The sequence below is a fragment of the Esox lucius genome, chromosome 1, assembly GCF_011004845.1.
Source record: "Esox lucius isolate fEsoLuc1 chromosome 1, fEsoLuc1.pri, whole genome shotgun sequence".
NCBI classification, from domain to species: Eukaryota; Metazoa; Chordata; class Actinopteri; order Esociformes; family Esocidae; genus Esox; species Esox lucius.
In genome coordinates, this window is record NC_047569.1 from 36980760 (window position 1) to 37005997 (window position 25238).

A 25238-nucleotide genomic window follows, 5' to 3' on the forward strand; every position below is an offset into this window, starting at 1 on the left:
TGTGATTGAGCTTTTGAAAGGTTATTGATATGAAATGTTTAAGAATTTCACAAACCTTCTACTTTTGTTGGGAAGCATGTGATGCAAAGAAATATGCACTTAGTGTTTGTGTACATTTTATGCTTGTAGACGATACATACAAACGTATACAAATTATATATTATTTCATAATGTAAAATTAATCCAAACATCAGATTAAACTTAATTTATACCTAGGGTCACCAGAAGGGAATATCTGGCATATGGGGCATTGCTTGGGAACGTAAAAACTAATATCTTCTTAACTTCTTCGGTGAAAGTATTCAAAACATGTATGAATAAGGTTCAGCGGGCATATCATGCCTAAGTTTGCCAATTTTGTAAAAGACAAAAGTAATTGAAATGGTTGGATACGTCAGAGTTCTGTAATGAACGACCCCTCAAGCTCAATGACAGAGAACATTCTTGCACAGAATGTAAAAACAACGCAAACATTTTAACAGAAAAATAGAACTCTGCTCTTCTAAGCAACATAATAACAAGAAACCAGGCAAGCCTAGTTCAGCCGGCCCCCAATAAAACACGTTGTTTCCTCGGTCGCCCACGTGAAAGGGCTGTGTCGTTAACCAATACACCGCCGAGCTGTACACTCGCCAGCTGTCAGTATAACCTCGTCTCTATCCTGAACAAATGCATTTCACAAGTAGGGTAATGTCAGTAAAAACTGTGCTATCCCCACTTTTGATTTTGCAGTGCAGATGTACAATCTTTAGTGAATATGTTCTCACCTAAATCTGAAGATAAGTTAAATAATTAAGGAAATTAAGTCCTTTAATCAATACGATTCGGTTCCCAACGTTGAACACGTTGCTACCAAAAGGAGCCGTTCAAAAAGAGGTTCGTGAACCACTCCCCCGATCACCACTACCTTGGTTTAGTAATCCTCCGAGGTTGATAGTATTTTTTGCTATGACTTTTCTAAAAATAAGCCCCCTGCATTATCGGGTGTGAGACAAAAAGTTTAATGAAGAAGCAATTCTCACTCCGACCTGAGAAAGGCAGCAATACGAAATATAGCGTCTAGTCTGCCGGAAACACACAACAAGAAGAAGCGTACAGGAGAACTAGCTCACGGTGCAAGTTTCGAGTTGCAAGAAAAGGCATCTTCTAAAAAGTATCAACAACTGTAAAAATGTCCGGACGGTCAGGTCGCGCGGAGACACGAAGTCGTGCTAAAGACGACATTAAAAAGGTGCTGGCTGCGATTGAAAAAGTGCGTAAATGGTAAGTCATAATCGCGTGGATTGTGTAAATAATACTCAAACATCTGCAACGCCACACTGCAAACTTCACTCGGAAAATAGTAGATGGCTTGGTGAGTGACTTAAAAGATAGCCAATGGAGAGACTGGGCTGACGAAGACCGGTAACTCTAGGGGTGGGACTAACGGATTTTGTTTTATACAAGATGTCAAAATGGCTACATTTGTCCACATGTTGTTACAATATTTATGCATTCTGATCATACTCTGACCCACATTGAAAATATCAAGCACCCATCTGTTGAACAGTACACATTTTAAGCTGAATAACATGCACACATTGAAAATAAAGCCGGTTACAACTGTGGTCTTATTAAAATATGGGCTATTTACATTGCCTAGATATACTCTAGGAGAAAATCAGCCCACACCAACAGAATCCTGTTCATACTTGTATATCTTTTATTGTATTATTGACTATTAAGAACTTCACATTTTAAGGGAGAAGAAGTGGGTGACAGTTGGAGACACATCCCTGCGCATATTCAAGTGGGTGCCTGTGTCAGACACTAAACAGGTACTGTGGATCAATTATAGCCTGACCGATTACTATGTTTGGCCATTCTTTGTTTGGTTCTTTAAACTTAATGAGACACACCAAGCTAACTGCTGCCTCTAGTTTACACAAACTCAAATCTTTTTTGGTTTTTGTTATTTTCTTTTTATTCCCTCCAGATTTACCGGAGCAAATCCACAACTGGAGAGGTTCGTGGTCTAAAAGATGTAGTGTTGGAAAATACCAGCTCTACTTTGGACTTCCAGGGTAAGGCATAGCTGACTGAGAAGCAAAGCAGCACTGTTTGGTGCAGATTACACCAGTGCACACAATATAACCTGTTTAGGGTCGATGCCATGTAAATGTAGTCATTTTAGATTAAAAAAAAAAAAAAACATATAGCCATTAACTGAAATTTCAATTCACCTCCTGAATTTAAATGATACTGATCTTAAATCATTCACAACTGCTCCTGTAATCTTCACCACAGACGAATGCAGCAACCAGAGTTTCCTGTCTGATGTTTATCAGCCCAAAATGGACAGCTGCAGCTCCAGCTCCCAGCACGCCAGTGAGGCCGTCAGTCCTTCGCCCCACACGTCGACCCTCCGCACATCTGAAGACTCCCAACCACCCATGCTTGGCCAGGAGAGTGTGGAAGGTACAGATGGGTGACAAATCACAGGAAAAACCCACATAAAGAATCTCAGCATGGTGTTGGGCCAGCAGGACAGCATCAGTCCACCTTGGCAAAGAGTCCACGAGTCTCTGGAGCAATACTGGAGGGACTGAACATCATTCGTCCCAAATATATTCCTTCACGTGGTGTTTTAATGACGTGATGGTTAGAACAGTCGGTCCAAAATCTCCAAACGGTGTTTCATTCGGGATGAGAGCTGGTGTCTGCGTGGGCCATAGCAGACACCAGATCTCACATAATCTTCATACTTATCAAACCATTCAGGGGCCCCTTGTGCCCTGTGGATGAGGAATTGTCATCCTGGAAGAAACCAAATAGTGAGCCCTCTTTCAGAGTCACTTTCCCCTTGACATCTTGATCCAAAATCGGGGTGAACTCGGCCTGCTCAGCATTTTTATGATAGGATGCTTAATTGCTTAATTGTATCATGCATTTACACCTGTGTGGAACCATCTGCCTTTATGTTCCTCCACAGATTTTTCTGGTTTTCCCTTTAATTTGTTACCCGTCCATATGTTGGTCTAGCATAGATACACACCAGCACACTGCACCAATGTGGTGATAGCAAATTTTTTTCAGACTGTCTTCTGTCCTGTAGATTTCATGTCGCCTGTCATGTCAACTGTTTCCTCAATAAGTCTTACAATAAAACATTTGTAAAAACTATTTCACTCTGCTTCCAGAACCATCCGAGCCAGCGGATGAGCCTCCAACATTGATCAAGGAGGACCTGCTTTTGCCCCTCAGTGTTCAAGTAAGCGCTCCATGCACAGAGGTTTGTAACTTTTTTATAGTGACAGATTTGGGATTAACTCACAGACTGCATGTTTTTGTGCTGCTCATTAAAGGGATAATTCGTCTAAAAATCATATTTATCAAAATAGTCCCCTACCAAAATTTTGTCCAGAATGGACATAATGATATTTTTCCAACCATACGTTATTCAGCCGGGTCCCCAGCTGTAATTAGCATTATTAGCATTGTCCAAATTCATGAATGGAAACACTTCGAACTAAATGTAGTAATCTGTCGCGGTAGCATTGATTATTATTATTATTATTTTTTTAACTGTACACTGACCAAACAACCTGTGGAATTTGATCAATCCAAACCAGCACTAACAAATTATTTTTGTTAGTGCTGTAGTGGGACCAACAGTTTCCATTCATGAATTTGGATGATGCTAAGAATGCTAATTACAGCCAGGGACAGAGCTGAATAACGTCTGGTTGGGAAAAAATGAGTCTATGTCCATTCTGGATTAACTTTTGGTAAGTACATTTTTAGATTAATATGATTTTTAGACAAACTATCTCTAAGAAAACGAACCGGCTTTTTGGGTGTGGTTTGTGGTTTGATGTGGTTCTGTAATATTTGCCACATCATGCCCTGGCATTTTTTATTTTTTTTACCCTCAAGTCACTATTGAATATTGACATCAAAGGTACTTAATTTTTCTAACAATCTTTAATTTGTTTTTTAATTTAGAAGAGTTGGTAACCAGAATTTTTTTTAATCTAAGAAGCACAATCACTAATTAATTGAATCTCATTGGGAGGCCCTGGCGCACAACTGAGCAAGAGGTTAAATACATTAGAGCAGAGGGGTCAAACCGGTTCCACGGAGGGCCGAGTGTCTGCAGGTTTTCCATCTCACCTTGTACTTGATTGATTAATTAGGTCACTAATTGGTTAGGTTTGAACTTGGGACCAATTTAAAGAAAAACATTTAAAACCTGCAAACACTCAGCCCTCCATGGAACCAGTTTGACATCTCTGCATTAGTGTCTAATTTTAAGAAACAGACAGAGGTCCTCAGTTGGCAGCTTCATTAAATAGTACCCGCAAAACACCAGTCTCAACATCAACATTGAACAGGCGACTCTGGGATGCTGGCCTTCTCTTGCTCAGTTGTTCACCGGGGCCTCTCACTCTTTCGGTTCTGGTTTGTGGTGTTCTGTGAAGGGAGCAATGCACAACATTGTACGAGATCTTCAGTTTCTTGGCAATTTCTCAAATGGAATAGCCTTCATTTCTCAGAACAAGAATAGACGAGTTTCAGAAGAAAGTTCTTTGTTTCTAGACATTTTGAGCCTGTAAACGAACCCACAAACACTGATTCTGAAGATAATGAAGTAGTCTAAAGGCCAGTTTTATTGCTTCTTTGATCAGCACAACAGTTTTCAGTGGTGTTAACATAATCGCAGAAGGGTCTATTATGATCTATTAGCCTTTTAAAATTATAAACTTGGATTAGCATATAAAACATGCAATTGGAACCCAGGATTGATGGTTATTGATAATGGGCCTCTGTAGGCCTATGTACATATTCCATACAAATTCAGCTGTTTCCTGCTACAATAGTGCAACATTAATTTGCAACATTAACAATGTCTACACTGTATTTCTGATCATTTTTTATTTTATTTTAATGGACAGAAAATTTGCTTTTCTTTCTAAAGGGACATTCCTAAATGTTTTTTCACTATCTATACCAGTGTGCCATGTGTCTTTAAAATAAAAAAAATTAAAAATGTAATCAATTATAAATTAAGGCTATAACAAAAAATTAAGAGAAAGTGAGGAAGTCTGAATACCTCTTCACTTTCAAATAGCCTATTCTTCTTTTTCATCATTTCAGTAAGTTAGCTAAATAGCAGCTACAGATATACCATATAAATATAAAGTAAATGCTATAGTAATGGTGATAGCCTGTACATAAACATATATCCTGTTAATCTTACTTACAGCAGTGCTCTGGGCCAGTATGTGTACTTAATATCAATAGAATGGTTAAAAAAACGAATTTGTCACTTAATAGGGTGCATCTTTGGTTTCAAAAACAGAATATTGCATTTTACAATTTATAAAACATTTACATTTTGAATACAGACGATCAACAAATAGGTGAAACTTAACAGAGTATCCAATAAATTATTCAGATTTGCTAAGGAACAGGTGAACACAATTTAAGAACTGTTAATCTTAAAGTTGGAAAATTATTTCTAACGGCACTATATAGCATGAAATAAAATACCACAATCAATATGTCAACTACAATATTTCTAACAGGAAGAAGAGAGTTCAGGAGCCCCTCCACTGAAGAAAATATGCACAGAGAAAATCGCTGTACTGAGATAGCTACTTCCCTAAATTGTTAAGCTGGGGTTGAAATGCTTGCAGCGCATGCATTTTGAAGGCTTCAAATGGGACATACTGTACATAGAGGATCATACAATCTGCATTTATGTTAATCAAGTCATTACAAATTGCATTTGTTATTGTTGAAAAAAGTTATTGTTAAAAAAAATGTTTTAAATAATTTAATACATTTTCTTTTAATACAATTGGATAAAAAAAATCACCTTTTCAAGGGAATGGTATGCTGTTTTGTGTGTTACACTGTACATACAGTTAATGTAATATGTGTTTTTGCTTTGCAGTATATACAATATTTATTTTGACCCAACTGTCTTATGTTATTTGTAAAATTGCACAGATCAATATGGTTATGGCGCCAAATCATTTTGTGAGGGATTCCAAGGGATGCAGTTGAGCAGGTCTTCATTAATATACTGTTGAGTTTCTTTTCTTTTTTTCACTATGAAAGTAGCACAACAATGGTAAGGGAAAGTAATTTCACTCACTTGATTGAATTGATTATGTTGTAATGTTTTTAAAACAATATTATACATTGTAAGACTTAGAAACCAGTTGGTCACGTCTATCCTTTTGATATATCTGGCTTGTTACATTTTCATTTGACACTGGATGTGACACTTTGCTTGAGTAAAACATACTTGTAATTCAGAAATGTTTTGTTCTTATGGCTGTTCATGCTCTTACTTTGTGTTTCAATGTATATATTTTATTTCATAATTGTTTCCTACCTAACTTAGTTCATGCCTCTGGCAGTCAGCGTCAAACAGTAATTTGACTGCTTAACAATGTAAGTACACGGATACAATGGGAACTGTCCCAATATGGCCTAATAAATAAAAACGTAAGGGGGGGGGGGGGGGGGGGGGGGGGGGGAAATCTGTATTTTCTGACTCAAAAAAGCAATGTTTGGTCAGATTTTTATGTGAACATATTGACTATAGCCAGACAAATACATTTAGAAAAGAAATATTGGGCAAAATGATTATTTTATTGCAACTTAATAGAATGCCAAACTATTTGAATGGGGTGTTATACCCCACTATTGGGGCAAAATCAGTACCAATTGATAGGCCTATTACATTATATGTTAATATATGCTCACTGAACAAGCCATTAAACTAAAAACTACTTCTAGGGTATACCTTGAACTTTTGTTCATTTACCAGGCCACCCTACACAGTGGCATATTACCATAATCAATTACAGGCCAGACGGTTACCGAAACAAACGTCCTACTCGATTCAAAAGAAAAACATGACTAATTTAGAAAATGAAACCTCAAGTTAAGCCTAAGCGTCGTTTGACAAGACATGTAGGGTTTATAGTGAGACACTTTTCCAACAGGAAGTACAGGGACATATACGCGGAAACCATTTTTTGTCGGCGTTTCCCGCTCGGTGACTGTAAATGGAAGACAACACAAAAGTAGACACTTTCCAATTACAATTTATTTTTTAAGGATTAGGGTACTTACATACATGACTAGCGGACGGCTGCAGATGGTTGTCCTTCAAGACGTTTCTCCGATCTACACAGGAACTCTGGAGCTTTGTCATCTTCCTTCTCCCCGATTGTTCACTTTGGTCGTGTTGTTAGGCTGTAACGTAATAAAATGTGGAAAAGGTGAAGGGGTCTGAATACTTTACGAATGTACTGAAAAATGCTATGTTTATATCTGACCAGCAGGTGTCACGGTTGTGTAGCGAGTTTTAAAGCTTCGAGTAATTAACAATTTTTCGAAACGATCATTAAATGTTTCTGAAGGCCCCGTTATTACTAGCAAGCTTAAATATGTTGTCACTTAGTTTTTAACCCGGTGCATTATTTAAGAAAAACATCTTAAATAATGCATGAATATAATTATATTGATTCACAACAACGATCTGTAGGTGTTGCGGAGAGGGGGAGACATTTGGGTTACTGTCTTTCTTTGACTTTGGCCTTGGCTTTAGGGTGATTAGAAGCAGGGTCCTTTCAGATAGTAGTCAGATGTCCCAACTATTTGGGCACATTACCACCCATGAATGAACGGAGAACGGGCTTACAAGACCTTGCAGTCCAACCATAAAAATATGAGAACATTTTTGAACGCCCACTCCCTTACAATTGCCTCATTTTCTTGCTTTTTATTAGAACTATGGCTAGATTAAACCCCTAAAACACGTTGAAAGTTACTAGTCGAGTAAATCATGGGACAGATGGCTGAGATGATGGCGTGTGATTTTGGAAAATATATGTATCTGTAGACTAATATAGTTTAACAGAAAACTGCACACATTTGTTTCTATTATAAAATGCAGAAAACATAATTTTGTCTGTTGTCTTTATGGACACAAATATAGCATGTTTTTTGCTACTAAAATCAGTTGTATGTATGGTAAATTGACCACGCAGTGAAGGGCAAACACCTCCACAAGCAAGTCGAAGCAAAGGGAAATAAAGGATTTGAGCGTGTGCACGTTAACTCGGCGGCTCAATATGAAATAGACAGGTAGAAATGACCAGTGAGTGATCGATTTTGTGGGCGCTGTACTCGTGAGACCAATCGAAAACAGAGGGCGGGATAAATCAATACGACGTTGTTTGCTTCCGGGGAAACAGAGTTTTGGGGTTTTTGCCGGGTAAGAACTCCCGCCATTTTTCTAACCCAAGTGTTATCGTCTTGCATTTTTTCCAATGTAGTTATTACGACCCGTTGTTATCATTATTACAAGTTCAACTTCAAGGACGTAAATACATAGTAATACTATACACTTCGTGAGAAGAGGCCTAGTTTTTGGAGACAAGGGTGTAGTAGAGTGCGCCAGACCCCCTGACGGGAACCTCAGCTATTGCCGCGAGTTCGAGAATCTTGTGAAGCTTGCATCTCCATCCTCTTTTTGGACTAGCAGAACTTTCTCCAAATACCTATAGAGTACATTCTTATTGTACACCTTTAAACAGACGATTTTGCCACGTTTGTGTTAAATAATGACACTACTACCAGCAAACGGAACAAGGATGCGACGTGACTGCTAGGAAGAAGTGCTGTGTTATTGTTTTGCAACGAGGATTTAGCCGACTAACGTTAGCTAGCTTGCTAGCCAGCTAGCCAGTAGTAGGTTAGCAAGCTAAATGCTACACGTTGAATGCCCCGGGAACGTGGAGAGTGCTTGGTGATATTCTTTTGGATACTTGACTACATGCTAAGGCTGTATAATCATATTTTCCGTAGTTTTGTGCTAGGAGTTTTATTTTTAGAGTCGTCATCGCTGCCGTCTTGTACTCACGATGGCACCACTGCTGGGCCGGAAACCATACCCACTGGTTAAGCCGCTAGCCGGGCCGCCAGGCCCAGATGAGGAGGTTTACATCATCGAACACACCAATGAGGCCTTCAGGAACAAAGAGTATCCTTTCACATTAGGGCAAAGCCGTCTCTCGGCGAATCAGTTAACCAATTAACTGGTTACTAAGCACAACCGTAGTATGCATACTATGTGATACGTTTAATTTTTTGTCAGTGTGTTAAATGTTATTCACTTTCTGAAGTTTAATAATAGCTACGATAACTAGCTAGCTGTGTCAGTTGTGCTTTTGCATTGTTTTAGCAGATTTCCCTGTATCTTACCAAGCACAGTTATAGACTCGGCGTAATCGTACTAGCTTAAGTTATGTCCTTGGCTATATTAAGACTAGTTACCTCGACTAGCACCATAACTACTATTATTTTTATTGTTTACTAACCATCTGGCTAGGTATCTTATGTATCTGTAATTAATAGTTTACTGTTTGGGTGACTCTCACATGCCGACTCATTGGCGCGTTTGATAGCATAGCTAGCTACAGTCAGTACTGTGTGGGAGACGGGTTTGGCAACTCCGTTCCTGGCGTGTTGACGGCCGTGGTTTTTGCAGGGGTTTGTCCCAATTACGCACAACACTAAGCTACATCGTAAAATAGTCCAAGTAGTTTAGCGATGGCCTCTGTTAGACACCTGGTCTTGTAAATCAGAAAACATGAAGTGCGGAACTCATAAGATCATGTTTGTATAGCCCCGGAGTACACTAGTAAGGAGGAAACTTGAGACAGACTCCTTCACGTTATGTCACATCAATTTTTGACACTGGCTAGCTCGATCATGTCGGTCAGATTTGACTTGTAGATCAAGCTGTCAAGTTGTACTTGTTGAATTGACAACCCCTTTAAGAGAGTGCCACACTATATGCTCAATGCAAATTATGTTCTAAGTGCATGTTGCTCAACTGTCAAACCAAAAAGCACTTTAATGCTTGACTTTGTAGTCTCCTACTATTGTAATAATATAGCTTCAGGAATATTGTGGTGCAATCATTGCTACTGTTAGTCTTTCTAAAACCTCAATAACCCTATCTGATATATGGTTACAAGATATCTATAAGTAAGCCCTATTCCAAAACTTCTGATCTGCAATTTAAAGAGTTGAGCATGTACTGTACCAAATAATGTCTAACTAGCTGTGATTTTCCTGGTAGCCATTTTGAAACTAGCAGAGAACACACATATGTTTGATGTACAGTTACAAGGTAACATACTTAGTGTTGGGTTAGTAAGCAAATAGTTGCTGGTTTAGACCATGGAATTGATGTTAAGCCTGTTGATGTGTCCTTGAGCAAGGCATTTAACCCCACATGCTCCTATAAGTGTGTTAAATGACTAACATTTCAAAATGTTATGACTTAGCTACTTAAAATAGCACAAGCGTTCATATGATGGCAACCTAGCCTGAACATTTTTACATAACATCTAATGTTATCTAATTTGACTCACACTGTTTCCTCCCACAATTTACCTGAATCCTGGCTTTCCTATAGGTTTGGCTTTATGAGCCTAGTGAACTAGCTAGAAGAATTATTAGAAGAGTCAAGTAGTTTAGTTGTGTTGTCAATTGATCCTATGTTTTTATTATATGTTTTTATTATGCCAATGCTGGCTAGCAATAGGTAGAAAACATTTCCTTTAAACTGCACGCAGGAACACTGGGTGACCCCGGATAGGTTGAAAAGCAAATATTTTCAGAATTGTCAAATATAAGTCTGCCTTCCTGTCAGCATTTCTCTGCAAGAGCCCCATACTTCAGTTGTGCAGATTGTAGCAGCTAACAGGAGGCAGCTACTAATTTGTTTATACTAATGTTAGCTAGTTACTACCTTTCCAGTAGCTAGCTTTATTATTCAAATTTTGTTTTACTGGCTAGATGCATCCCTATCCCAAATCTATTGTTTTATTTAATATGAAGTTTGGCTCTGGCTTAGCTACATTGTTAGCTAGCATGCTACCTTTCATTACAAACTTAAAAAGGCTGCCCATTGATGAGTTCAGAACACTATAGTTGTGGAATGCTTTTTGGGTCTTTGTGTGTCAAAATTGAATTGATGTGAAATAGGCTTTTAATATGTGAAGTAGCAAAACTCACTTAATGTCTTGTGCATTGATTTGAGATAGCTAGATTGGTACTTACCTGGCAACCAGCTGTAAAAAAAAAAAAAAAAAAAAGACCAGAAACCAAGGCCCTGCGTGCTATTATACTCTGTGTTGCCAAGCTTTGTTGGGGTGACAGGTTCCAGTTGCAAACATTAATACAAGTGCGTATTTACTAATGATTTGTGCGTATTTACAAGTGCGTATTTTGACTAATATCATGGCATGCTGTGGAGTTACACTTTTATCACATCATTCACATGGATGTTATGACAAATTAGGTGGGGGGAGAGATATGTCTTGTAGTTTTCCTGACGATATGGCCAGAGAGTACGAGGCACGCCTGCAGAGGTATGCCGAGCGCATCTGGACGTGCAAGAGCACTGGGAGCAACCAGCTCACTCACAAGGAGGCCTGGGAGGAGGAGCAGGAAGTCACCGAACTGTGAGTAATAATGTCCGTGTTCATTCGTTAATCTCCTCACCCTATCAGAGAGGGCTCCGTTTTAATAGAAGTTCACATCATGTTTACGTGCGTAAGCAGAACGATGCAGCTCCATATGTAGAGCACACCGCTTAGCGTTTTCTCTTTACACTGCTCTGTTGTTGGATGTTATCTGCTCGCCCGTCCTTACATTATATTGACTCTGTGAATAGTTGTCTTGGAGGCAATGTCTTTTTTTTTTATGGCTGTGGATCTGACTACTCTCCTCATGCCACCATGTATCTGGAAAACATCTGCCGTGTCTTATGTCCTGCCGTAGCTCATACTCCCTTAGCCTTTCACACTTATCTGTTGCTTTATCTCCTCAGCCCCCTTGTCCTCAATTTGCTCAAGAACAGTGATCTGAACTAGTCTACCATACTCCTGATGGCACATTATAAAACAAATAGAATTTCTAGTCCTACTGTCCGGCCTTTTAAATATTTTCCAGAGCAGGAGTACTTCAGAATTCAGATGTAGCGTGATGCCCGATTCATACGAGCGCATAGTCCACTTTGCCTGGTATACATAGTCTGGCATACCAACATACTGGTTTGGATGAGGTGGCCGGTACCCACCAGACATTATGTTCTGGTTATACCAGCACCAACCAAACTCTTACGATGGTTTGACATGACTTTTTGCTGGTCAGGCTCCAAGAGGAGTATCCACTATGGTTCGAGAAGCCCGTCCTGGAGATTGTCCATCACAACACTGTCTCCTTGGACAAGCTGGTAGACCTGGCGTGGGTGGAGATTCTAACCAAGTACGCAGCGGATGAAGAGTGTGACTTTCTGGTGAGGTTCTTTTATTTTGGAAGAACACTTTAGATATATTATCTTGGTTCACGTGGTGAGCTGGAAGTTAAGGGAAGTGGAAATGTGGTTAATGGGTATTCCTCCAAATGCATTGTCTTTTTCCTCATTAATTTGTTTTGGGGGTTGTTAGGTGGGAAAGGAAAAGAGCTTGCGGGTTAAGGTTGTGAAGATACACCCACTTGAGGGGAATGCTGAGGGTGAGACGTCAGAGAAGAAGCTGGAGGGGGCCTGCGACTCTCCTTCCAGTGACAAGGAGAATGCCAGCCAGGAGAACCAGAAGAAGGAACAACCGCTGCCCTGTGAAGAGGAGAACCCCAGGGAGAGCAGGAGAGAGAGCCTCAGTGAGTACAGCACCTTTGGAAAGTTACATTTCCACCCCTAATGTCATGAAACGGTTATGGCTTTAACTGCAAAAAGACACTTCCTTTAGTTACTGCTCAAATGTTTTGACTTGACCGTATGTCCTATATTTCACCTGGTTAGATCACATTGAGATCCCTTTTTCAAGTGCGACCTGTCCACGAAATTAGCACCTGAAGTTACAGACTGAAGTATGCATTAAACGCAAAGCATCACAAGATAATGCAATTAATTTGTAGTTCAAAACATTTACAACCCCCCCCCATGCTGTTTTCTAGCACTCCATCTTGCATTTAAATTTATACAGGCCAGTATCATTTAATTTAAAATCCCTATGTAGCTCGTTCCAAGCTGAAGGGCCAGAGATCTGGAAAACCTTCCTAACCAAACTCAGGATGTCATTGGCTGTTGGTTGTAGCCTGTAGCTGTCATTTGACCATTGAATATTAAGATCTATTTTGGCTTTGTTTGCCATCAGGCGACCGGGCGCGGCGTTCCCCCAGGAAACTTCCCACCGCAATGAAGGAGGAGAAGAAGAGATGGGTGATGCCGAAGTTCCTGCCACACAAATACGACGTCAAGCTGATCAATGAGGACAAGGTTGGTGTCCTCTCAGCTGTTTAAAATGCCCCTTGTTGACCTTAGGCCAACAAGTGTGTATGTTTAATGCAACTGGGTTGTTCGTTATTCACAAAACCCTTTAAAGGGTTACCTGAAGTTTTAGGGAGGAAAAAAAACAAAAACGTCTTAGTTTTTTGCTGCAAAAACGTTTCCTTGGCACGCTTTGTCGGTTTTATGTGATCCTTACTCTCTCTTTCTTGCCCTAAACCGTATGCGCAGGTCATTAGTGATGTCCCGGTGGACAGCCTCTTCCGGACAGAGCGCCCTCCAACCAAGGAGATAATGCGCTACTTCATCCGGCACTACGCACTGCGGCTGGGGATGGGAGAGACCGCCCCCTGGGTGGTCGAGGACGAACTGGTGAAGAAGTACCACCTTCCGAGCAAATTCAGCGACTTCCTCCTGGATCCGCAGAAGGTGAACTTGGGTTCATGGTGGTGTTGGGATTTTTATGGGTCTGGGGATCAGCGTAAATTTTTTTAACAGGCGCTGATTCCCGAGCGCGACCCGTTCCGTATCATCCCCGACGACGCCCAGTTGGGTTGAGGTCCTGGGGGCGGTGGGGTCTACGGCATTGACCCAGGGTTTGGCGGCATGACAGAATGACAACCGGGTCTTTGAACCCGTGCTCCTGGATCTGACATTCATACCACGCTCATAGCTGCTTAGTTCACCAGTTCTTCCCATTACAGTGAACCGTAGATAAATGACATGATGCCTTTGTAGCTGCTTTGTGTAGCAAAACCATGGCCACGTGATTCTGTAGAATTCATGATTTCTGTGTACCTGGTGGCCTAATTAATAAACTGTCGGTTGTCTTTGCGTGAATTATATATTTTTCTTTGCAGTTTTTTACAGAAAATCCGGTCTCGTCAAAGCGCAAGAGTCTGAGCTCGCCGGAGGGCAAACCCAACAAGAAACTGAAAACCTCGGACACCCCGGAAGGAGTAGGTTCAGGGAGTGAGAAGGGAGACAAGAAGAGGAGGCGAAAGAAGGATTCTCTCAGCATGCCCCTGAGCCCTACAATCTGGGGCCACATGCAGGTTGGTCAAGTTTATGGCCGTGATAACAATGGACTATAGATAATAAAGACCAAGTAAAAGTATACAAAGACCAGCTAAAAGGTCTAAATCAGTTAATGATTAGAGGTGGAGTTTGAGGGTACTATGGGGTGGAGAAGCTCCATGGAGAAACCAGCCCTGTGTGCCCCTGGGTGATCTATTGTTCTAAGCCCATGTACTATTGCAGTATGGGTTTGAATCTGTCCGACTGCTCTGTAAGCAAAAAACTCCCCTCACGGTCTGTCAAATACAGTATAAATTCCCCTCAAATTGTTTGTAAAATGTAATGCATAGGTTCCATGGTTTAGTAAGTAGATACTCAATTTTATAAAGCATCAGACAAGATCGGTGGATTTTCTTAAAACACAATGTGTGTTAATATACAGGGATTTAGTTTTTTAATTGGTCAAGAGAACGGTTGACTATTAGTGAACTAAAACCTCAGACCCTTTATTCAGAACTTCGTGGTCTCCCCACTGATGCTAAATGGGGTATGAGTCTGGGCTTTGGCCGGGCCACTCAATGGCCCTCCAGTCTTGTTTATCCGTGTTTTGCTCCACTCATCTTGCCCTCATCGTGATCCCTGTCCCTGCTGCTGAGAAGTGTCCTCATAGCGTGATGCTCCATCCACCATGCTAATCTGTAGTGATGGTAATAACCTGGTGATGAGTGGCTTGTTTTTGCCTTATGTGGCACTCAGCTTGGCACTCAGGCTAAAGTTTGATCTTGGTCTCATCAGACCCGATAATCATTCCTCCGGTTCGCTGGGTCCTTCAGGCGGCTTTTCATGTGCCATTACTCAGGAATAGCATCTGTCTAGCTACTTTAACATGAAGGGCTGATTTGAAGGAGTGTTGCAGAGAGGATTGACTTTCTGGCAGAGAAACTTTGAGGCTCTATTGGAGTGGCCATTGGTTTCTCATCTTGTCTGGTTACTCGGTTCAGCTGGATGGCCAGCTCTTGAACGATTCTTTGTGGGTTCTTTTTTTTATAAAACTCATTCCACCATTAAAATTAATGTATCTCTTTCTATATACAATTTATTGTTTAATCATAGTAACTGACATATTATTGGATTAGCAAAATAGTTGTTCGTTGCATCCCTAACACACAGTTGGGCAAAAACAATTATCCCATAGGAGCATGGCTAAATACCTTGTAGTAGTTATTTGAAGGAACATGGCACAATTTAGGACTGCCTAGTGCAGTCTGTACCGAGAACCCAAGTGACCGACCAAGGAAGTCTGTGGTAAGGGAAGCAGCCAATGGCAACTCTGAAGGAGCTACAGAGCTCCACAACCGGGGTGGAAGAGACCGCCCATGTAGTATTTTAACGTGTTCATTGTAATTTGCGCGATTAGTCTTAAAATTCATACATTTCTGTTGTAGATGAAGATGAACGGATCGCCGCTGAAGTTAAAGAATTCCGGCACCTCCAAGAAAGGAGAGAGTGGGGCCTCTGTCCTGTCAACCCCAAAATCCGGGAAAAAACAAGGGGACAAGAAATCCGCTGATGGCAAAAAGACCCCCGGCAAGAGTGGCCAGAAGGCGTCGTCCAAAAAGGATGAAAAGGGCGGCTCCGCCAAGAAGCCCAAAATGAAGCAGATGACCTTGCTGGACTTGGCTAAGAGTCCTCCCACCAGCAGCCCCCGGAAGAGAGCCCGGAGTGCCGGCCCAGGGACCCCCAAGCTGGGGAAACCCCTCCACCCTATGGCCCTACATCTGCTGCGCTACTACAAGGAGCACAAGGGCAAGGAGGACAAGAGGAACGCCATGTCCTGCCTCATAACAAAGGCCGCCAAGGCCCTCTCCGCCGACGACCGAGGCCGGCTACCAGAGGAGCTCCGGGACCTGGTCCAGAAGCGCTGGGAGCTGCTGGAGCAGAAGAGAAAATGGGCAGCCATGAGTGAGGAGGAGAAAAAAGACGTAATGCGGAAGAAACGTGAGGAGATCAAGGAAAAGCTCCGGGAGAAAGCCAAGGAACGGCGAGAGAAGGAGATGCAGGTGCGCCGCGAACAGCAGCGGCGCTTTGAGGACCAGGAGATTGAGGGCGGCAAGGCGCTGCCGGTCTTCAAGCTGGTCGACATGCCGGAGGGCCTGCCCAATGCCCTGTTCGGTGACGTGGCGATGGTGGCGGATTTCTTAAACTGCTATGCGGGCTTACTGATGCCTGATGACCAGTATCCAGTCACAGCAGCGGCCCTGATGGAGGCTCTGGCTGGGGAGAAAGCGGGTTTCCTCTATCTCAACCGTGTGCTGGTGGTGCTTCTACAGACCCTGCTGCAGGACGAGCTGGCAGAGGGTTACAGTGAACTGGACATGCCACTGTCGGAGATCCCCCTCACCCTCCACTCCGTCTCGGAGCTGGTTCGCCTGTGCCTTCGGCCCTGTGACGCCCACGGGGAAGACTCCGGCCAGGGCTCTGGGGGTGAGGACTGGGCACTCTTCTGGGGCTTCGACCAGGTGGTGAGTAGCGAGTTCCTGGAGCAGCTGGAGACGGTGGAGGTGTTTGAGCTGACGCCGGCGGAGAAGGCCAGCCTGCTGGTGGCGCTGTGCCACCGCATCCTCATGACCTACTCTGTGGAGGATCACGTGGACGCCATGCACCAGCGCTCGGCCGAGCTGTGGAAGGAGAGGCTGGCCTCGCTCAAGGAGGTGAACGACCGCAAGCGGGCCGAGAAGCAGCGGCGCAAGGAGCAGGCTGAGGTCAAAGGTGAGGGCGTCGTTAGTGGCGACACGTCGTCGTCCGGCGCCAAGGCGGAGAAGAAGAAAGAAGGCGTTGCCAAGAAGGAGTTGAAGAAGGAGGTGAAAGCAGAGGTGGCGGACGAGGAGCAGGAAGACATGATCAGTACAGTGAAGAGCAGGAGGCTGATGTCCATCCAGGCCAAGAAGGAGAAAGAAGAGCAGGATCGGCAGAACAAGGGTAAGGACCGCTTCTGTTGGTTGTGAGATGGGGAACGCTGGTGTTTTGGGCATGGCGAATGACATGCCTGGAGTCTGTTGGGGGACTCCCTGGTTTAAACAGTGTAATCACTCCTCTCAGAGCGCATGGAGAAGGAGGCGGAGGAGGAACGAGTCCGCAAGCAGAAGGCTGCAGCGGAGAGGGCCTTCCTGGACGGCATCAACAAGGCCAAGTTGGTCCTGAGGAGGGTCCCACTGGGGACCGACCGAAACCATAGCAGGTGTGCACAGACGGTCATATAGACCTGGACAGACAGACGGACATATAGACCTGGACAGACAGACAGACAGACAGACAGACGGACATATAGACCTGGACAGACAGACGGACATATAGACCTGGACAGACAGACGGACATATAGACCTGGACAGACAGACGGTCATATAGACCTGGACAGACAGACGGTCATATATACATACACACACAGAGGTTCAGAGCATGTTGTTTTTTTGCGCACTGTTTAAATTGTGTGTGGGTGTCTTAGGTACTGGCTATTCTCCGATGTGGTGCCTGGCCTGTACATAGAGAAGGGCTGGGTGCACGAGAGCATCGACTACAACTACACTCTCCCCTCAGAGGAGGCGCCAGCAGAGCCTGACGACCAGGAGGCCTCCGAGGAGAAGGCCCATGGTAAGATTCACGCCTGGCCACTGGCCACGTCCCCCCGTGTGACGTTCAGAAGGAAATGACTGAACCTTCCCGTTTCACCACTCTCTTCTCTTCGGGTGGCTGCTGAACGCCACTCAGTCAACGTTAATTCGGTTCCTGGTCCCGCAGGTGTTGAGAAGGAGGACGATGGCAGCAGTCTAGATGGTGCTCTGGGCGATGCCGCCCACCAGGGGGCGCCAGCCAACATCTGCATAGAGACCACCACTCCTAAGCTGGGGCAGAACCTCTGGTAGGAAACTCATGGACGGCCATGCTTGGCTTCACGCATTGATTCGATTTATAGGTAACGCGACTTGTCCTTCTCGTCGCAAAGCTGAAACGGTGCTTTAACGAGCGTGTAGATCGTTACATTTCGACAGGGGCATGCCAGGTGTTTAACGCTAACCTCGTGTTTGCGCGGAAGGTTCGTGTGTGATTCCCCGCGGGACTTCGAGGACCTGGTGGAGAGTCTCCACGCGCAGGGTGTGAGAGAGAGCGAGCTGAAGACCAGGCTGCAGTGCAGGTGAGGAGACGCGAGCCTCAGCCCGTAACACACACACACACACACACACCCTTCGACAGGTTCACTGGGCTCATGCCTGCTCCCCGTCGTTTATATGGATTGCAAAATGGCTTTTCTGCTGAGACGACAGGGGCGGTTGACAAACTGCCCAGGGGGGGGAAGTGTGATTGACTGTTTGGCTGGATGTTGTTCGCGTGCAGGTACCAGGATATCCTCCATTCTATCAACTTAGCCCGCAAAGGAAGCCCGGGCCTGAGGAGCTGCGACGGTTACCAGGAGCTGCTGAAGTACCTCCGCAGTGACATCATCGAGGTGGCCTCACGGCTTCAGAAGGGCGGTCTGGGCTACATGGATGACACCATGGACGAGTTTGAGGAAAAGGTAACCGTTTGTTCATACGATCCTGTGGACATCAGGAGGTTCTAACCACTCATCCAGGACTTTTCTTTGTCAGGTCATACGAAGCAATCGTTGCATTATACTTTCTATACTTCCTCAGTTGCCCTTTCAGCTGTATTTCTTCTTTGTGCCCGGTACTTGTAGCAGAGCATGTCCTGACCCCCTGTCACTGTGCTTCCCTGTTCAGGTGCGTGGCCTGGAGAACTTGAAAGACTTTGGGGAGTGTGTCATCACCCTTCAGGCCTGTGTCATCAAGAAGTTCCTGCAAGGCTTCATGGCCCCCAAACAGAAGAAGAGGAAGAAGCAGGAAGGGGAAGAGAGCAGGAAGACCGAGGAGGTGGATGAGGAGAAGAAGTTGGCGGAGGAGGCCAGAGTGAGTGTTATCAGTTTCAGATAGACGATGGTGTATTCTACCTGGAAAAAGAACAATATGGTGTTTATAGGACCCCCAAATCTTAAAGATGGATGCTTTCATATGGGTTTAAATTCTTAAAAATTCCAGTGTGTTTTGGCTTTTCAATGATCTCAAACTATGGAAATATTAATGAAATTATATAAACACAATTATGTCCATTCTCAGAATTTTGCCCCCGTCGTGCCAATTTATGGTGACGCCATACAGTCTGTGACCAAGAAGGACCAGCGACGATAAGAACTTCTTAAAATGGCTATATCTATTTTGGTCTACTGGCACAATGACCAAAATAAATTACTGAACGCATCTGCACTTAAAATATAAAGTATTTCAAATATTGTTTTCTATAAAATATTCGGAGTGCCTTAGATAATTCCCTTTTAAACTCTCTGTCCAGTCTCTTGTAGTCTTCTCATACACACTTGAGACGATCTCAGCATTATTCCCCAACACCCTAAACCATATTATTAGTATAATATGGTATTAAGGGGGGGGATATTGCTCTACCTAAGCTGTACTTGAGCTTAAGCGGCAACGTGTATCTGTTGTAGGATCTGAAGAGTCACTGTTTTAAACTCCCTTAATAAAATGAGCAGAAATTAAAAGGCGAATGTAATTTCTCTGCCCGTGCAGGTAGCGACGGCTGTGGAGAAATGGAAGACTGCGATCTGTGAGGCCCAGACCTTCTCCCGCATGCACGTCCTCCTGGGTATGCTGGACGCCTGCATCAAGTGGGACATGTCGGCGGAAAACGCGCGCTGCAAGGTCTGCCGCAAGAAAGGTGGGTGTTCTTTGGGAGTCTGGACAATCAAGTGTGTAACGTCAGAAAGGTGGGTGGTCCTTGGGAGTCTGGACAATCAAGTGTGTAACGTCAGAAAGGTGGGTGGGCCTTGGGAGTCTGGACAATCAAGTGTGTAACGTCAGAAAGGTGGGTGGGCCTTGGGAGTCTGGACAATCAAGTGTGTAACGTCACAAAGGTGGGTGGGCCTTGGGAGTCTGGACAATCAAGTGTGTAACGTCAGAAAGGTGGGTGGGCCTTGGGAGTCTGGACAATCAAGTGTGTAACGTCAGAAAGGTGGGTGGGCCTTGGGAGTCTGGACAATCAAGTGTGTAACGTCAGAAAGGTGGGTGGGCCTTGGGAGTCTGGACAATCAAGTGTGTAATATCAGTGGAAAGGAAAGAATTGTGGATGGTATGTATTTTTATCACTGCTATAAACATTTTTATAAAAAAAAAAAAATGAAATCGTTAATCATTTTTCACTGGATATGTTCACAACTATCAGACATTTTTGGGCTGTTCAAATCAGCAAAACCTGCATATTGGATTTATCTGGATACATCTAATTAAAAAGGAAAAGCTGAAACATATTTCATTGATTTTGACAAGAGCTATATGGAATTACCTTGCAAATGATGATATACAACAGACTTGAAAATCACCATCTATATTTTGAGAATCGTCAGTATTGTTCCATTGACACGACCATGTTGTACATATAGTCACTCATATTATATTTCTACTCTAAATGTGTACATCAACTCAATCCATGTACATTATTTGTATGTCCATTGCTAATGCAAAGCTGTAGTGTTCCAATAAGACTGTTAGAAATGTAATTAAATCCAGAAATATAATTTCACTATCCACAAACATTTGTTCAGGTGTGTCAGATAAATGTTTATTATAACCTTTAAAGTTGGCTATGTTTTATCATTTGATGACTTTCCAAAGCTGCCTTTTTGTTTTGAATGTTCCAGAGCTTCAAAACAAATGTAAACTCCTATATGTACCTTCCCCAAACTCCTGGACTAAAGGGCCCGTGAAGAAAACCTTTCACTGAATTTAGTCATCTGCACTAGACGTGTTATTTTATTGTGTGCTAATGACCCTGGATGTCTCGTGACCGCTCCTTGGCCCAATCCCGTATCCTTCACCCTAACCCCTTTGTGTAGCCCTCAGTATTTTGTTACCTGTGCCTGTCAAATGGCACCTCTAACCTGTAACCTCTGACCTGTAACCTCGGGCCTGGTGTGTAGGTGTGGACATGAGAGGCTGTGTTCGTTTGCAATGTTGTTTCTCCCTGGATTGTCCTTTTTTCATACTGTCTTTCTATGACTGTTTAAACGTGGTCTCTTTCTGGAGTGGATGACTTGCTGGCCTGAAATTCTCCCTGAATCTGTCTCTGATCATCATGGCCATTTTGCCTCACGTCCTTTCTGTCAGGTGAGGATGACAAGCTCATCCTGTGCGACGAGTGCAACAAGGCCTTCCACTTGTTCTGTCTGCGCCCAGCCCTCTACCGAATCCCACAAGGGGAGTGGCTGTGTCCGGCCTGCCAGCCTGCCGTTCAGAGACGCTGCTCCCGTGGGAGGTAGGAAACGCCTGGTGACACCACACACACACAGTACACACACACACACAGTACACACACACACAGTACACACACACACACACACACACAGTACACACACACACACAGTACACACACACACAGTACACACACACACACACACACACACAGTACACACACAGTACACACACACACACAGTACACACACAGTACACACACACACAGTACACACACAGTACACACACAGTACACACACACACAGTACACACACACACACACACAGTACACACACACACACACACACACAGTACACACACACACACACACACACACACACACACACACACACACAGTACAGCCACACACACACACACACACACACACACACACAGTACAGCCACACTTCACTGGAAATTCCTCTTGAACGTCAACAAGGTAGATGTTTGGGTCTAATTAGGGCGCTGTAGAAGACCCATAGCAGGATACTCCATCACTGGATTGTTTTGACAACACTTCCTTCAGGACGTCACCCCGTTCAGTTCCTGGTAGTACATGTTCTTCTGCACTGGGTAACCCAGAAGCCTGTTTTGCTTCAATACTGCTTGCCTGGAGGGAACACTCCTTCGCGTGGAATACTTAGAGCTACTTGTTGTTCCAGAAACTACAACGAGGACACAGAGGAGGAGGAGGATTCGGAGGACGAAGATGAGTCTGAATCTGAGGACTTTGAAGATGATGATGAAGAAGATAACGATTACAAGGCTATGGGCCACAGCCGTGAGTATTTTTCACCCCAGTGTTCACCAGTACTTGGCTGTGTTCACAAGGTGTGGGAAGCTGCTAAGACCTAAACGCATTGGATTTCCCTGTCGTTCAAGTCTTAACTAGGAGCTTCCATCACCTGGTGAACACAGCCATGTACTTTCTTGGTACTTTTGCACCTCTGGGAGGCCCCCATAATCACCCACTGAAACAGTACTGACGAGAGCAGCGTTGGTGAACTGAACATCTGCAGGCTGTGTTTATTGAATCAGGTGTGCTGGTAAGTTCTCTAAAGAGAAGACCAGCGGACTAGGAGTCTTAAGACTGAGTTAGGCATGTTTTGTAGCATAGCAGTTATACGTGGCTACTAGGGGCCGACAGAAAACTACACTCCACACAAAGGGCTCTTTGCCGTTTCCCGTGTGCACAGAGGTTTGGGAATGACTGGAATGCTGAGCCCATTCTCTCCCTCGTCCATTGTCTGTGTTGTTGTTCCATCAGGCCTGGGAGCCCCTTTGATCTGGTGGGCTTTTCACCCCCAGTGGGCTGAGAGTTTGTGGCAGAGTGATCCACTGTGAGTTTAGGCCTGAGTGCGAGGTAGCGACACAAGTCCACGTTTTATCATGCAAACCAAACTCACCGGGCTCTGCTTAACGATTCTCAGTGGATTTCGGCCCAGTGCATTTTAGGTCATTCAACACGGGCCGAGAGGTTGGATTTTGTTTCAGGGTGTCTGTCTGAAGACACAAAAAGTCTGGCACATTTTTAGAACTTGAGCTGTGATAAAGCTCTGTTGTAGCCGTACATGCAGTGTAACTGGGCCCTTCTGCTTCACAGTGAGACCACGGAAAAAGACCAAGCGCTCTAAAGCATCCAAGGGACCCACCAAGGGGGGCTCTAAGAAGCACTCTCCCCCGACCAAAGCCCCCAAACAGAGGGCCGCCCCCAGCAGTCCTGCCGACATTGACGAGCTGGTGAGGAAACACTCAAGCAGATCAACGCAGAAAACACGGCTCTTGGTTTAAAATATTTTGATCTGTGACTCTGATTAAGTGGTGCAAGACAGGTTCTATGCAGGAAATGTGCCCCCCCCCCTCTCTCAAAACGTGGGTGTCTCTCTGTCTGCCTGCAGGTGCGTCAGAGCTCCAAGACAGGTGTTCGTCGGCAGGCTCTGGAGCTGGAGAGGTGTGAGGAGATTCTGCAGAAACTGGTCAAGTTTCGTTACAGCTGGCCCTTCAGGTGAGACTGACGCGCTGCCCGGTCCGCTCGTCTGGCGTTTTCGCATTCTTAAAGTGGTGAAAAGCCTCTTGAACAGGTTTTAACTGGACTGATTAAACTGCTTGGGTCTGGACCTTGACAGGCTGATCCACAGTCAACTCCAGAAGTATCGGGACACTTTGTCATAATGGAGCCAAAGTTCAATTGAGCGAACTGTTAATTTCATAAAAGGGTGCCAATACTTCTTGAGTTGACTTTAAGACTGTTGACCTAACTCATAACCCCCCCCCGATCCCTCCCCAGAGAGCCGGTGTCTGTTGAGGAGGCTGAGGACTATTTTGACATCATCAGCAACCCCATGGACTTCCAGACCATGCAGGCCAAGTTCAGCGAGGGCCAGTACCGCCACGCCCAGGACTTCCTGGAGGACATCAAGCTGGTGTTCTCCAACGCCGAGGAGTACAACCAGGTGGGGAGCTCGGTGCTGTCCTGCATGGCAAAGACGGAGCTGAGCTTCACCGAGCTTCTCCACAAGCTGCTGCCCGGACTCAGCTACCTCCGGCGCCGCCAGCGGAAGAAAGTCAGTCGGACCCCACAAGTCTCGGATGATGAGGATGATGAGGAGGAGGAGGATGGGGAGGAGGAGGAGGAGGAAGAAGAAGAAGAGGAGGAGGAAACTCAGAAGGGGCAGAAGATGAATGGTAAGGTGGGTGGTCCCAGGAAAGGGTCTGCCGACCGAGGGAGGAGCGGGAGGAGAAGGGATGAGGAGAGTGAGGAGGAGGAGGAGGAGGAGGGCAGTGCACGGAGGAAGAGCAAGCGGGCCGTCGCCACGTCCAACCGGAGAGACTATCGGGAGCAGGAGAGCGACGGGGAGGAGCACGGGAACCGGAGAACTCGGAAGCGGGGGGGTCGCGGGGGAGATGGGGGGGAGAGTGATGAGGAGAACAGGGCCAGCCACCGACATTCCAAGCGGCCGAAACGCTCGTAATGAAATCCAGGGTGCTTTTTTTTTTTTTTTTTTATGATTTTCTGCTCCTGAAATGAAAACATAACCCCCCCCCCCCCCCCCATCCCAAGGAAATGGACATCAACTTCTCAGATGGAGTTTTTGGTTTTATGTTTATATTTTGGAAAAGGAAAAAACTGATTTATATTTGTAACGCAATTTAATATTTGGTGACTTTTTTTCAAACTGAGAAATTTACATTTTCAGACAGGGATTTGTCAGAGCTCTTAAGTTTCATTTGAATTCCTCCCCACCCTGTAAAACCTCACTTTCCTGTTCATCCTCCCAGGTTTAAAATAATTTGGCTTCTGTGCCGCTTGGGGCGGTGAGGGCCGAGCTGGAGACCGTTCTCCTGGAAAGAACAGCCATTGATGTAGATTTACTTTTGATGTCGTAATTCTCTTGTTTTTGCTTTTCAACGTGACAAAACACCAACCTCTGGGCAACCTGGCCATGTGAAGGCACCAGTGGCCTTGGCGTGCGCGTGTGTGTTGAGGGGGGGGGGGGGGGGT

General features: G+C 44.4%; 2 protein-coding genes across 3 annotated transcripts; both read left to right on the forward strand.

Moving 5' to 3' along the window:
- The first annotated feature begins 670 nt into the window (after positions 1-670).
- Positions 671-6499, forward strand: bcl7bb (BAF chromatin remodeling complex subunit BCL7B b). 2 transcript variants are annotated; one of them, XM_010873615.5, is made up of 6 exons: positions 671-1263; positions 1742-1817; positions 1976-2063; positions 2287-2457; positions 3180-3250; positions 5568-6499. In XM_010873615.5, the coding sequence occupies exons 1-6, from the start codon at positions 1172-1174 to the stop codon at positions 5634-5636; spliced, it is 567 nt and encodes a 188-aa protein (XP_010871917.1). In that variant the 5' UTR covers positions 671-1171; the 3' UTR covers positions 5637-6499. The 2 variants fall into 2 exon arrangements, with proteins under 2 accessions (XP_010871917.1, XP_010871909.1); XM_010873607.5 differs by having other exon boundaries at positions 672-1263; positions 3180-3271; positions 5568-6498.
- Positions 6500-8235: 1736 nt separating this feature from the next.
- baz1b (bromodomain adjacent to zinc finger domain, 1B) lies at positions 8236-24782 on the forward strand. Its single transcript, XM_010873595.4, has 20 exons — positions 8236-9046; positions 11424-11540; positions 12232-12376; positions 12528-12738; positions 13236-13357; positions 13598-13795; positions 14227-14421; positions 15829-17362; positions 17483-17621; positions 17887-18032; positions 18180-18300; positions 18475-18573; positions 18774-18954; positions 19160-19345; positions 20021-20168; positions 21614-21761; positions 22399-22517; positions 23340-23476; positions 23635-23741; positions 24024-24782. Exons 1-20 carry the CDS (start codon positions 8928-8930, stop codon positions 24706-24708), a joined length of 4857 nt encoding a protein of 1618 aa, XP_010871897.2. The 5' UTR covers positions 8236-8927; the 3' UTR covers positions 24709-24782.
- The last annotated feature ends 456 nt before the right edge of the window (positions 24783-25238 follow it).